At 50.4% G+C, this 14,794-nt stretch overlaps 1 protein-coding gene across 1 annotated transcript in view; it reads left to right on the top strand.

The window, feature by feature from the left end:
- Positions 1–491: 491 nt before the first annotated feature.
- The window catches only part of rell1 (RELT like 1), a 30,797-nt gene continuing 16,494 nt past the window's right edge, over positions 492–14,794 (top strand). Inside the window, exons 1-2 of the mRNA XM_084487602.1 lie at positions 492–614; positions 9,471–9,686. Of these exons, the coding sequence (XP_084343728.1) occupies positions 578–614; positions 9,471–9,686 (253 nt within the window). The 5' untranslated portion in view covers positions 492–577. The remainder of the gene's footprint in view (positions 615–9,470; positions 9,687–14,794) is intronic.

The following is a 14,794-nucleotide window of genomic DNA, read 5'->3' as shown; positions in this document are numbered from 1 at the left end:
TGACAGGCTGATGGAGACCTGCTCACCTGCTTATCATCGATAGGAGACACCTGACGCCTGTCTGTAGTAGAGAGTGAGTGGGGATCACAGTACAATAATACAAATATAGATCTAATATCGGTGCTCTGGTATTGTAGTAGTCCCATGAGTACTGTGATCTGGTATTGTAGTAGTGCCATGAGTACTGTGATCTGGTATTGTAGTAGTACCATGAGTAGTTGTGATGTGGTATTGCAGTAGTGCCATGAGTACTGTGATTTCGGTAGAACCACATCACAGCGGGCCTGCTGGTGTCGGACCAGCAGAGACTCAGCTCAGAGGAGTTCTTTCAGCAGATGGGTGTGCCCGGTCTCAGGGAAGGAGGAAATACGCGGATCATATCCACGGAGACGCCTCCCTCCCGCGTTGTCTCCTGCTGGTGTCCACTGTCCGCCTTGTTTCTGCTCCGCACATACACACACACACGCACACGCACAGACCCCCCCCCCCCCCCCCCACACACACACACACACACACACACACACACCACCCTAACCACTCAGTTGTCAGCAGCGGCTCCTCTCTGCCTGGCGGATCGATGGCTGAATCCAAAGGAGCGGTGCTCGTCGTGACTCGTGAGTTGGTTTTAATGTGTTTTTCCTTGTTGCTCCTTGTGTTACTGTGTTACTATTTTAAATAAAAACAATTCGCCCCACGACCAGATCCCCGTGGTGGACGGTAAGATCCCCGTGGTGGACGGTAAGATCCCCGTGGTGGACGGTGTCGCCCCGGTTCCTGTGTTCGCTCATAGTTTGACGTTAACGTGCAGAATCCAGGGGTTGTTCAGTGTTTACGTGGAGGGTGGACAGGATCCCCGGTGGTTCCGGGAAAAGTTGGATTTATCGTTCAGCAAGCGCAATGTTTATCTTCTTACTGTTATGAATTTATTTCGTTTAACGCAAAGGATCCTGGAACTATACGCGTTAAAAACACCAACCTGCTTCAATCGTCCTTTGCTTTTCTATCTATTTGGATGGCTTTTTTTAGTGTGTGCGACATAGATTACTAACCTAAAGAAAAACAAATAGACAAAAAGTATCATTCACGGTAGAGACATCTCCCCAGAATGGATCTGAGTGGCGATCCCAACACATCCATGTCATTGTTAGGTCATTTAGTAATTTAGTGGTTTAGTAATTTGGTCATTTAGTATCATAGTATCCTTTAGTATCTTTAGACCGCTGAGGTGAGGCTGGGGATCACACTTGAAGTACAACCCACCCGATAATGCCGGTAAACTGCAGAATGTTACACTATCTACCATATGCTTTTGAACTTCTTCCCTGACCATTGGATTAGTGTCATGCTTTGAGAACACAGGAGATGCTGTTCAAATCCTCTGGGCAGTCTCTGCAGTGCGCCTGGGGAAATGGTGTCTATTTGTGTGTGGTTCAGAATAACTAGTCACTGTAAAAGTTGAATGACAGGTCTATATGCTTTCTGATTCCGTAAAATGCGTAAGAAAAATGACTGTGTGTGTGTGTGTGTGCTTGCTATAGGTAACACATGAGGGTCAGCTCAATGTAGTTTTGGTATAGTTACTACAGTCCAACCCTTCCTCTATTTGACAGATTGTTTCTGGTCCTGCCTGATCTGATGTTCTAGAGTCAGAGGAGGATGAATCAGTCAGCGTTGATGATCCTCTTCCCCTTAGCTTCACCTGAGCAGCAGTGCAGTAGTGACTGCATGCAGCTCCAACAGCTAATCCTAAATATCATGGCTGAGTTCTGCTTAATGCAGATGACTGGTATCTGAATGAGTTGTGTAGGGTTGCATGGTATTATTGGTTTCTGGTTGATGCAAGCAGAGATTCACTGCTGGTCTTAAAGGAGTTGTCGTGTTTGCCAAGATTAATTGTTGGCATTGTCTAAGTCGAGATGTGAATCAGCCATGCTTTTGTGAGTACACACATTCTGAAATTGGGCAGTTGGTAATCCATTGACAAGCATTCTATTCCAAACAAGTGTGTAGTAGCACTTATAGGTGTGTCTTTGTTCTGTCCGACACAAGTACACGATGCTTGATACGAGCTGCCATGGCTGGGCTGTTTTCTCCAATAGTGACCACAGGTTTAGATTCTCTGTTGCCACTGCTGTGAAGCTCACAGACTGAGCGTAGAGCACTGGGAGTCCTTGGGTGTAAACTGTTCTGGGCAGGAGCAAAGTGGTGAAGATGGATCCGACAGGGGATTGGTTATGGCTTTGGGGGAGAGATGATTCTAGTCACCAGTGAAAGCCAGCGTAAGTACCCCAACCTGTTGTGAGGATCTCAATATAAGCTAGTGTTCTGTGTCAACACTTCCCACCCTGGTCTTGAAAGTAGAAAAGCTTTAAAGTAGTTTACATTTGCCAGGGATTAGTTTGTTTTGGCTTTGAGTGACCTCGACCAGCCCAGCCTTTGTCATGCCAACGTCACCGTCCATGTTTTACTTACAGTTACAACATTGTTGATGTTCTAATAACTTGTAATCTTGAATATGATATTATAACCATAATCCTTATCCAATGGTTAAACCAATTGTATTAGGAATTGTTATCAGTATAGGAGCCAATGAGGGACTAGTTTATTCATAATAATTGTGTTAAAAATTTTAACGCATACAAAAATGAGCTAACTAGCTGGGACGTTGTCATTAAAAATACAACAAATCCACTGTCTGTGGGTTTTGGGAGACTGCAGAGATCTATGTTGATGTCTGAACATCAGAACATCTGCTGTGTTTGGCGACCCTAAGGTGGCTCCACACCAGAAGCTGAGGCACGACCCATTACCTCAATGGAAAAGAGGCGAATAGACGCAAATATTTTGTCATTCGAATTCACTTCTTCTCTAGAGAGAAGGGCGGATATTTGCGGTTTGTGAAGGGATTTTACTTGTGGGTGTAAACTTGATGATACCCCATGGTACTTCCTCTTTAAGACTCCAACGAGTGGCACAGAAGAAAAGGTTGAAACGAAACAAGTGCCGCTACAATCGGATAGCAATATTGTACACTATGTCTGCAATATCCAAAGACAACTCTGTAACCCTAAATAACAAATACGACAAAACATCTTCCAGTTAATATCCAATGGCAAACGTCTATCTTGAACTAAGTTTTTTTTAGTGACCCATTGGAACGTGGAACTCCCTGCAACATGCGATTTCCTGTCTTCTGAGGAAATGGAACATTCTCTGGAAGTGAAATAAATAAACTGTCACATATATACAGCAGATGTGCACATTTCTAAACAGTTTGATGTCTGATTGATGCTACACTACCCTACATTTCTTCCTTCACGGTTGAACTGCTACTGTCTTTTAAGGTTTCTTTGCATCATTCTCATTTCAAAAGCATTGCTAGAAAGAAATCAAAAACGATACCATTATCCTGTCGGCTAATTTCCTTGAAAGCGAGTATTTGGCTGACAGCCATTACATTCCAATCAGGGCCTAACGCTCCGATAAGGAATGCTATTAATGACATTGTTCGGGACAACCTCTTATAGTTCCTCCATTAACCCTGTCCTTCCCCACCCCCAATATCCTGTTTGACCTGGAAGGGTTTCCTCTTAACCTTGGACTGGATTCCCTTTCCTCATGGGTGGCTGAAGCAGACTGTACTGTAGAGGTTCTTTAGTGGTCCTCTAAATGTTCCACCCAGTCGCCCCTGGGCCTGTAGCTACATGGAGTATTAGACAGAAGTGAAGTTGAGATTCTTGGACAACGCCACTAGACGTACATTTAAGATGCACACCTCTCAGTGACTCTGCTCCACACAGCTCCTGCTCCTGCTGGTCTCCCGAGGTTCTAATGAACAGAGCAGTAGTGAACAGAGAGAGCAGTAGTGAACAGAGCAGTAGTGAACAGAGAGAGCAGTAGTGAACAGAGAGAGCAGTAGTGAACAGAGAGAGCATTAGTGAACAGAGCAGTAGTGAACAGAGAGCAGTAGTGAACAGAGCAGTAGTGAACAGAGAGCAGTAGTGAATAGAGAGCGGTAGTGAACAGAGAGCAGTAGTGAATAGAGAGCGGTAGTGAACAGAGAGCAGTAGTGAACAGAGAGCGGTAGTGAACAGAGAGCGGTAGTGAACAGAGAGCGGTAGTGAACAGAGCAGTAGTGAACAACGGTAGTGAACAGAGAGCAGTAGGTGAACAGCAGTAGTGACCAGAGCAGTAGTGAATAGAGAGCAGTAGTGAACAGAGTGGTAGTGAACAGAGCAGTAGGTGAACAGAGAGCAGTAGGTGAACAGCAGTAGGGCGTACGGGGAGGTTTGGAATGCACCCTGGATCCTCCATATCCGGGTTGGTGCGAGGCGGAGCGGCTGTCAGGCTACGGAGTTCACCGAGGGGACAAAGGACTCGATCACCATGTTGATATAGATGAGCCACTGGGGGGGCTGGGCACAGTGGCTCGGGGGCCAGACCTATGAAGCATTCAGACGTGGGTTTGTGAGCGGTGTATAGCGAGGCAGTGCTGTGGCTCACGTCCCTGACTTACTAACTCACACACGCACTGTGCACAAGTGACGTGCACGGAGCGCACACAAAGGCTGCATTGTGTTGTCACGCTGGAATGCCTTGACCGGCGGTTCAGGACCCCAGCGTTGGCCTGGGAACCTCCTAGTCTCCGACCGCCGTGTGTGTGTGTGTGTGTGTGTGTGTGTGTGTGTGTGTGTGTGTGTGTGTGTGTGTGTGTGTGTGTGTGTGTGTGTGTGTGTGTGTGTGTGTGTGTGTGTGTGTGTGTGTGTGTGTGTGTGTGTGTGTTTCATCACAGTCTGTGTCAATGAGGACGGTGTTAATTGCTCTATAGTATTCTGCGTTCTTATCGTTTCCTCATGTGTAGACGGATTGGGACATCAGGGTCGTGATGATGTGTGACCAGGCGCTTCCTATCTCGGTGGACCCGCCCATCCATTCACATCAATGACCTCTGTGTCCACGGTCGAACACGTGAAGGACTACGGGCAGGAGGGTTTGAGCCCAAAGGTTGTACTTTGGACCGCTGCCGTCCGCAGTCCTACATTCAGGGCATTTAGAAGACGCTTTTATCCAAAGCGACTTACAATAAGTAAGTTTAGAAACAACAATATATCTCGGTAGACTCGGTACAAGTGCCATGCACAAATTACTGCTAGGTAACCCATTCCCTGTATACAAAGATAGCTAGGGTAGGATAGAACAGAGATAGCTAGGGTAAGATAGAACAGAGATAGCTAGGGTAAGATAGAACAGAGATAGCTAGGGTAAGATAGAACAGAGATAGCTAGGGTAAGATAGAACAGAGATAGCTAGGGTAGGATAGAACAGAGATAGCTAGGGTAGGATAGAACAGAGATAGCTAGGGTAAGATAGAACAGAGATAGCTAGGGTAGGATAGAACAGAGATAGCTAGGGTAGGATAGAACAGAAATAGCTAGGGTAAGATGATACACGACCAAGTACCAGTTGAGAGTGGCAGGTCGGTGGCTGTTCAGAGTCCAGGTTAACTCTGAACAGGTGAGACTGGAGTCTCTAGTGGAAGCTGGAGAGCGACTCTGCGGTCCTGGCGTCGGCCGGGAGCTCGTTCCAGCATTAGGGTGCCTAAAAAGAGAAGAGTTGTGACTTTGCTGGTCGACCTTTGGCTGCTCTTAGTGACGGCGGTACCAGGCGTCCAGCTGAGGTAGTTGAGCGGAGGGATCGAGCTGGGGTGTGTGGTTTGACCAAGGCTGGGAGGTAGGCAGGGGCAGTTCCATCGACCGTCTTGTATGCCAGTACCATCATCTTGAATCTGATGCGTGCTACTACAGGGAGCCAGTGGAGGTCCCAGAGGAGGGGGGTCACATGGAGTCCCGTAGGCATCCCTGACCTCCAGAGCGCCCCCCTCCCCCTCTAGCTCTGACTCCTCTCTAGAGCCGGGCTCAGAGCTGGAGCAGACTAGAGCTACAGACTCTCAGCGGGTTACAGGGCGTGGTCTCTGAGGTCTCTGTGGTCTCTGTGGTCTCTGTGGTCTCTGGTCTCTGTGGTCTCTGAGGTCTCTGTGGTCACTGGTCTCTGGTCTCTGAGGTCTCTGAGGTCTCTGTGGTCTCTGTGGTCTCTGTGGTCTCTGAGGTCTCTGAGGTCTCTGTGGTCTCTGTGGTCTCTGTGGTCTCTGTGGTCTCTGTGGTCTCTGTGGTCTCTGTGGTCTCTGGTCTCTGTGGTCTCTGAGGTCTCTGTGGTCACTGGTCTCTGGTCTCTGAGGTCTCTGAGGTCTCTGTGGTCTCTGTGGTCTCTGTGGTCTCTGAGGTCTCTGAGGTCTCTGTGGTCTCTGTGGTCTCTGTGGTCTCTGAGGTCTCTGTGGTCTCTGTGGTCTCTGAGGTCTCTGTGGTCTCTGTGGTCTCTGTGGTCTCTGTGGTCTCCTTGGTCTCTGTGGTCTGAGGTCTCTGTGGTCTCTGTGGTCTCTGGTCTCTGTTGACTGAACGCCAACACAGAGCGGGGCCACTTCTGTGTGTGTGTGTGTGTGTGTGTGTGTGTGTGTGTGTGTGTGTGTGTGTGTGTGTGTGTGTGTGTGTGTGTGTGTGTGTGTGTGTGTGTGTGTGTGTGTGTGTGTGTGTGTGTGTGTGTGTGTGTGTGTGTGTGCGCGCAGTTGTTTAAATTGCGACTAGATGTGCAACTTTGTTGCAATGTTGAACTACACGCCATTCCCTCATTTTAACATATAGTGATGATGAATATTAACATGAATATTAACATGGGTGAGGTTGAGATATAGTGATGATGAATATTAACATGAATATTAACATGGGTGAGGTTGAAATATAGTGATGATGAATATTAACATGAATATTAACATGGGTGATGTTGATACCTGCTAGTCCGTTATTGGGACTAGAACCCCTCCTCCCATCGTGTCCTTTGGAAAACACTGAATGGCTTCTACCTCTCTACCTCTCTATCTCTCTCTACCTCTCTTCCTCTCTCTCTATCTCTCTCTACCGCTCTCTACCTCTCTCTCTCTACCTCTCTACCTCTCTACCGCTCTCTACCTCTCTCTACCTCTCTCTCTCTACCTCTCTCTACCGCTCTCTACCTCTCTCTACCTCTCTCTACCTCTCTCTCTACCTCTCTACCTCTACCTGTGACACACACGCACACACACACTTGAAGACTTTCACAATGTCCGCAGTACTCTCTCTCTCTCTCTCTCTCTTGCTCTACCTCGCTCTTCCTCTCACTCTGTCCTTCTGGTTTGTCTTTCGGTCGTCTTCCTCCTTTAGTGCCGTGAGGGAACACACTGAAGTGTGTTTCATCCACTGCTCTCCAGCAGAGATCAGCTTCCAGTCATGCTGCTTTTAATAGCAGCTGGATTAACACGGCCCAGCATCGCTGTCTATTTATAACCAGGAGACAGAGGGCCACTCAGGGGCCCTGGGGCCGGACCCACAGACTGCCTCTGGGTGGGGCCCCAGGTTTGAGGGGGGCCTCTGGGTGGGCCCCTGGTGTGAGGGGGGCCTCTGGGTGGGCCCCTGGTGTGAGGGGGGCCTCTGGGTGGGCCCCTGGTGTGAGGGGCCTCTGGGTGGGCCCCTGGTGTGAGGGGGGCCTCTGGGTGGGGCCCCTGGTGTGAGGGGGGCCTCTGGGTGGGGCCCCTGGTGTGAGGGGGGCCTCTGGGTGGGGCCCTGGTTTGAGGGGGGCCTCTTGGTGGGCCCCTGGTGTGAGGGGCCTCTGGGTGGGCCCCTGGTGTGAGGGGCCATTGGGTGGGGCCCCTGGTGTGAGGGGGGCCTTTGGGTGGGCCCCTGGTTTGAGGGGCCTTTGGGTGGGGCCCCTGGTGTGAGGGGGGCCTCTGGGTGGGGCCCTGGTGTGAGGGGGCCTCTGGGTGGGGCCCCTGGTGTGAGGGGGGCCTCTGGGTGGGGCCCTGGTGTGAGGGGGGCCTCTGGGTGGGCCCCTGGTGTGAGGGGGGCCTCTGGGTGGGCCCCTGGTGTGAGGGGGGCCTCTGGGTGGGCCCCTGGTGTGAGGGGGCCTCTGGGTGGGGCCCCTGGTTTGAGGGGGGCCTCTGGGTGGGGCCCCTGGTGTGAGGGGGGCCTCTGGGTGGGGCCCCTGGTGTGAGGGGGGCCTCTGGGTGGGCCCCTGGTGTGAGGGGGGCCTCTGGGTGGGCCCCTGGTGTGAGGGGGGCCTCTGGGTGGGCCCCTGGTGTGAGGGGGGCCTCTGGGTGGGGCCCCTGGTGTGAGGGGGGCCTCTGGGTGGGGCCCCTGGTGTGAGGGGGGCCTCTGGGTGGGGCCCCTGGTGTGAGGGGGGCCTCTGGGTGGGGCCCTGGTTTGAGGGGGGCCTCTTGGTGGGCCCCTGGTGTGAGGGGCCTCTGGGTGGGGCCCCTGGTGTGAGGGGCCATTGGGTGGGGCCCCTGGTGTGAGGGGGGCCTTTGGGTGGGCCCCTGGTTTGAGGGGCCTTTGGGTGGGGCCCCTGGTTTGAGGGGGGCCTCTGGGTGGGGCCCCTGGTGTGAGGGGGGCCTCTGGGTGGGGCCCCTGGTTTGAGGGGGGCCTCTGGGTGGGGCCCCTGGTGTGAGGGGGGCCTCTGGGTAGGGCCCCTGGTTTGAGGGGCCTCTGGGTGGGGCCCTGGTCTGAGGGGCCTTTGGGTGGGCCCCTGGTGTGAGGGGCCATTGGGTGGGGCCCCTGGTGTGAGGGGAGCCTTTGGGCGGGCCCCTGGTTTGAGGGGAGCTTGTAAGCCAAAGGCCGGCCCCCTCAAGGCCGGGCCCTACCTCCTAGTGAATGACCTCATCTAACAAAGTCGTGATGAAAGTGTCTGCCAGATGAAAAAGTGCAAACCAGTAATATTCTTCTATCCTCATCCTCATCGTCGTCCGCTTATCCGGGGTCGGGTCGCGGGGGCAGCAGCTCAAGCAGGGCTTGAGCTTGGGCATTCTTCTATCTGGATCAGCCAATGTTGCGATGATATTTTTTCGATAGATTTCTTTTACATTAAGAGTAACAGACAAAGCTTACGACAGGAACACAGCCGATGTACGGTCGGTGTTATTATGGTTCTAGACGAGTCTGTGTGACCTCTGACATCGTCAGCTCTCGGCCCCCCCCCCCCTCCGCCTCTCACTCCTCTCCTGTGGTCTAGAGAACCTCCTTGTCTCTGCAGGGCGTGACACAAGTGGTCTTTGACCCTGCTTACGTTAAAACATCAATAAAAATGTCCACTAACTGACAGAGCCGTATGGGACAGTGTGTGTTATGTTACTGGATAACTAACAGAGCCTTATGGAACAGTGTGTGTTATGTTACTGGATAACTAACGATAAGAACATTGCCAGCGTTCTAGGGTTCAATTCCCACCCTTGGTGTCGGCCACACCCGGTGTAGTTGTGTTCCTCACCCATTCATCCACCTCCACCTCCACCCTGGTGGGGGTCCACCTCCACCCTGGTGGGGGTCCTCCTCCACCCTGGTGGGGGTCTCGGTGTGAAGGTGAGTAACGTGTTGTCCGTTGGGCCCCTGCAGCGGGGCAGACCACCAGGCCGGCGGGCCCCGGCGGGGCCGGCGGCGGGGAGACCAACCCGGAGTACATCGCCTTCGTGCTGGTGCCAGTGTTCTTCCTGCTGGGGCTCCTGGGGGTCCTGATCTGTCACCTCCTGAAGAGGAAGGGCTACCGCTGCACCACCGGGGAGCCCCCCGCCCAGGGGGAGGAGCCAGAGGAGGACCTGGAGCTGGGTGGAGGTGAGAGGGGGTCTGTTCTGTGTGTGTGTGTGTGTTCTGTGTGTGTGTGTGTGTGTGTGTGTGTGTGTTGTACAGTGCCTAGCATGGTCGTCACGTGTGAAGACGTGCAGACGGGGCAACTGATCAGACCAACGGAGAAGATAAGCAGGGGCCAACAGCAGTACGATCACCTGACACCCAGCCTGCCTTTCTATTGGTCCACGTTTGATTGTGCTCTTTATGAGGGCCAGCTCAGGTATCAGCGGGGGGAGTTCTTCAGTGGACAGGGTCTTTATCACCTGCCCCCCCTCCCTCTACTCTACCAGCCCAGTGGTACATTCCACTCCACCAGTACCAGCCCAGTGGTACATTCCACTCCACCAGTACCAGCCCAGTGGTACATTCCACTCAACCAGTACCAGCCCAGTGGTACATTCCACCCAGTCTCAACCAGTACCTCCTAGATCAGGGGTGGGGACCGTACGGCCGCCAAAGCCTTTTATCCGGCCCGCGGAGACAAGGGCAAAAATAAAAAGTAAAATAATAAAAATAAGTTAACAAAGCATATAGCCTAGCCTACAATATAGTTATACAAGCATAAGTGACAACTTTTGACCAAAATGAATTAAGGAGAAAAAGGTTAATTTCCTTTTTGTTTACTTTGGAATGTTGAGGGTCACATTGGGGTAGCCTAAACAAGTCGCAGTGTCATTTCTAAATCTAACCATTGACGGCTAGCATGGCATCCGGCAAGAAACGAAAGGTTGATAATGAATGTCGTGTTTTCCAAGAAAAATGGACTGATGATTACTTCTTTGTTGACACAAGTAAAGGGCATGCCAGTTTGCCTTGTGTGTGGAGAATCGCTCGCTGTAATGAAAAAGACCAACCTGGAACGTCCTTACAATAATAAACACGCTAGGCTAAGTGAATCGCAGGGACAGTTATGCAAGGACAAAATAAACACACTTAAGCCGGAGTTATTTTTATAGGCCTAAAAAAAGTTCTGCCCCCGAAACAAGTTACAAAAAGTGTTGTGTCCAGTGTTGTATACTGGTACAATGACAGCAGTTATACAGCTGTGGAAAAAAGATGTGAAACTAGGAAGAAGCTACTAACATATGTCTATTATTATTATTATTATTATTAATTACACTGTAAAGGAAACACCCAACTAGACACTAGTTCTTAACTCTCTTTACAGTATCAGTTTCATGTCCTTATTGGAACTATAGTTAATTACATCGTCCCTATCTAATACCATTTCAATACAGAAATTCATATTTATGCATTATTGTTTTCAATGAAGTTTGATGTTGACTTCCCAGAGTGGAACAAAGAGAATCCGTTATGGGGCAGACTCTGTATGTGCCTCCGAATGGTTCACTATAAACACATGCACTGTACTGTACTGTACTACAGCACGGCACTGCTGCTCATCAACCAGGAGCTGTTGGCCTCCGTTCTGTCTGCTTAGGAACAGTGAGCGCTGCAGGGAAATATTGTTTATGGGAAGTTCGGAATATTTGTTGATGAAATCATAAGGATGCAAACATCGGCGGGTGAAGTAGAAGGTTAGTTTACACAGAGACGGCAACTACATGAGAACTACTGCCGTAAGGGCCGGCGACGACATGAGAACTACTGCTGTAAGGGCCCACAACGACATGAGAACTACTGCTGTAAGGGCCAACAACGACATGAGAACTACTGCTGTAAGGGCCGACAACGACATGAGAACTACTGCTGTAAGGGCCCACAACGACATGAGAACTACTGCTGTAAGGGCCCACAACGACATGAGAACTACTGCTGTAAGGGCCGACAACGACATGAGAACTACTGCTGTAAGGGCCGACAACAACGACATGAGAACTACTGCTGTAAGGGCCGACAACGACATGAGAACTACTGCCGTAAGGGCCGACAACAACGACATGAGAACTACTGCCGTAAGGGCCCACAACGACATGAGAACTACTGCTGTAAGGGCCCACAACGACATGAGAACTACTGCCGTAAGGGCCGACAACGACATGAGAACTACTGCCGTAAGGGCCGACAACGACATGAGAACTACTGCTGTAAGGGCCGACAACGACATGAGAACTACTGCCGTAAGGGCCGACAACAACGACATGAGAACTACTGCCGTAAGGGCCGACAACAACGACATGAGAACTACTGCCGTAAGGGCCGACAACGACATGAGAACTACTGCTGTAAGGGCCAACAACGACATGAGAACTACTGCTGTAAGGGCCGACAACGACATGAGAACTACTGCCGTAAGGGCCCACAACGACATGAGAACTACTGCTGTAAGGGCCGACAACGACATGAGAACTACTGCTGTAAGGGCCGACAACGACATGAGAACTACTGCTGTAAGGGCCGACAACGACATGAGAACTACTGCTGTAAGGGCCCACAACGACATGAGAACTACTGCTGTAAGGGCCCACAACGACATGAGAACTACTGCTGTAAGGGCCGACAACAACGACATGAGAACTACTGCCGTAAGGGCCGACAACAACGACATGAGAACTACTGCTGTAAGGGCCGACAACGACATGAGAACTACTGCTGTAAGGGCCCATAACGACATGAGAACTACTGCTGTAAGGGCCGACAACGACATGAGAACTACTGCTGTAAGGGCCGACAACGACATGAGAACTACTGCTGTAAGGGCCCACAACGACATGAGAACTACTGCCGTAAGGGCCGACAACAACGACATGAGAACTACTGCTGTAAGGGCCGACAACGACATGAGAACTACTGCTGTAAGGGCCCATAACGACATGAGAACTACTGCTGTAAGGGCCGACAACAACGACATGAGAACTACTGCTGTAAGGGCCGACAACGACATGAGAACTACTGCTGTAAGGGCCAACAACGACATGAGAACTACTGCTGTAAGGGCCGACAACAACGACATGAGAACTACTGCTGTAAGGGCCGACAACGACATGAGAACTACTGCCGTAAGGGCCCACAACTACATGAGAACTACTGCCGTAAGGGCCCACAACAATTCAATACATTTATTGCCATGTCAACAAGTTGATAGGAATTTGTCTTGGTACAACTCTCAGACAGCCAAACATGAAGGACAGACATCATAAGTACAGAACAGACAATGTACAACAAACAATAAACAATCCCAGCAGACAGTGGTACTGCAGACCATACCCGACAGACAGTAAAACAGTAGACAGAGAAAGTGCACAGTGCATACAGTTGTTAAAGTGCTGTTAACACATCTTTAGTGCAAGTTCAGATTTCTGATAGCCAGAGGGTAGGTGCTGTCTCTGAAACGTGATGTGGAGGTCTTAATGCTCCTCTATCTTCTTCCAGATGGAAGGAGATTAAAGAGGTCGTGAGCAGGGTGAGAGTGATCTGCTATGATGTTTTTTGCCTTCCTAATTATTCTGATGGAGAAGAGTGAAGAAAGTGAAGGGAGACTACAGCCTATGATTTTTGATGCTCTGCGTACTACTCTTTCCAGCCTAGTTTTGTCCTGAGCGGTTGTGTGACCGAACCAGACAAGCATGGAAAAAGTGAGCAGGCTTTCAATAGTTGACCTATAAAAGTGGGTCATGGTAACTCGGCTGACTCTAAACTTTTTGAGCTGCCGCAGAAAGTGGAGTCGCTGGTGGGCTTTGCTGATCCTAATATTAGTGTTGAGCTCCCATGATAGGGATTCATGGATTGTGGTCCCAAGGAACTGGAAGGAAGTGACCCTCTCCACCTCCACCCCATTAATGGAGAGCGCAGAGAGGGGACTGGGGGACCTTCTAAAATCCACTACCAGTTCTTTGGTTTTTGAGATGTTGAGTATCAAATTAAAGCTTTCACACCATTTCACCAGCCCCTCCACTTCTCTGCGGTAGTCAGACTCATCTCCGTTAGTAATAAGACCAACAACAGCGGTATCGTCTGCAAACTTGAACAACAAGACTGAACTAGTGTGTGATTGACAGAATTGTGTATATAAAGAGTACAGAAGTGGGGAAAGGACGCAGCCCTGAGGGGCGCCAGTGTTCAAAAACTTTGGCTGTGAGACATGGTCACCCATTTTAACCACCTCCTATTGTATAGAAAATTTAAAATCCATTTACAGAGTGATGTACTAACATCAAGTTCCTGTAGAGTGTCAATCAGCTTCACAGGAACGATGGTGTTAAACGCTGAGCTAAAGTCCACAAAGAGGACACGGGCATATGTAGATCTTAACTCCAGATGTTGAAGAATAGAGTGCAAACAGAGTGAAACTGCATCATCAACACACCTATAAGGACCGGCAACGACATGAGAACTACTGCCGTAAGGGCCGGCAACGACATGAGAACTACTGCCGTAAGGGCCGCCAACAACGACATGAGAACTACTGCCGTAAGGGCCGACAACAACGACATGAGAACTACTGCTGTAAGGGCCGACAACGACATGAGAACTACTGCCGTAAGAGCCCACAACGACATGAGAACTACTGCTGTAAGGGCCGACAACAACAACAACATGAGAACTACTGCTGTAAGGGCCGACAACAACAACATGAGAACTACTGCTGTAAGGGCCGACAACGACATGAGAACTACTGCCGTAAGGGCCCACAACGACATGAGAACTACTGCTGTAAGGGCCGACAACAACAACATGAGAACTACTGCTGTAAGGGCCAACAACGACATGAGAACTACTGCTGTAAGGGCCCACAACGACATGAGAACTACTGCCGTAAGGGCCGACAATGACATGAGAACTACTGCCGTAAGGGCCGACAACAACATGAGAACTACTGCTGTAAGGGCCGACAACGACATGAGAACTACTGCTGTAAGGGCCCACAACAACATGAGAACTACTGCTGTAAGGGCCGACAACGACATGAGAACTACTGTTGTAAGGGCCCACAACGACATGAGAACTACTGCTGTAAGGGCCCACAACGACATGAGAACTACTGCTGTAAGGGCCCACAACGACATGAGAACTACTGCTGTAAGGGCCGACAACAACAACAACATGAGAACTACTGCTGTAAGGGCCGACAACAACAACATGAGAACTACTGCTGTAAGGGCCGACAACGACATGAGAACTACTGCCGTAAG

This window comes from Micromesistius poutassou (assembly GCF_964030765.1).
Source record: "Micromesistius poutassou genome assembly, chromosome: 23".
Taxonomy (NCBI): Eukaryota; Metazoa; Chordata; class Actinopteri; order Gadiformes; family Gadidae; genus Micromesistius; species Micromesistius poutassou.
Note: the sequence above shows the minus strand (reverse complement) of the source record. Positions and strands in the feature narration are given on the sequence as shown.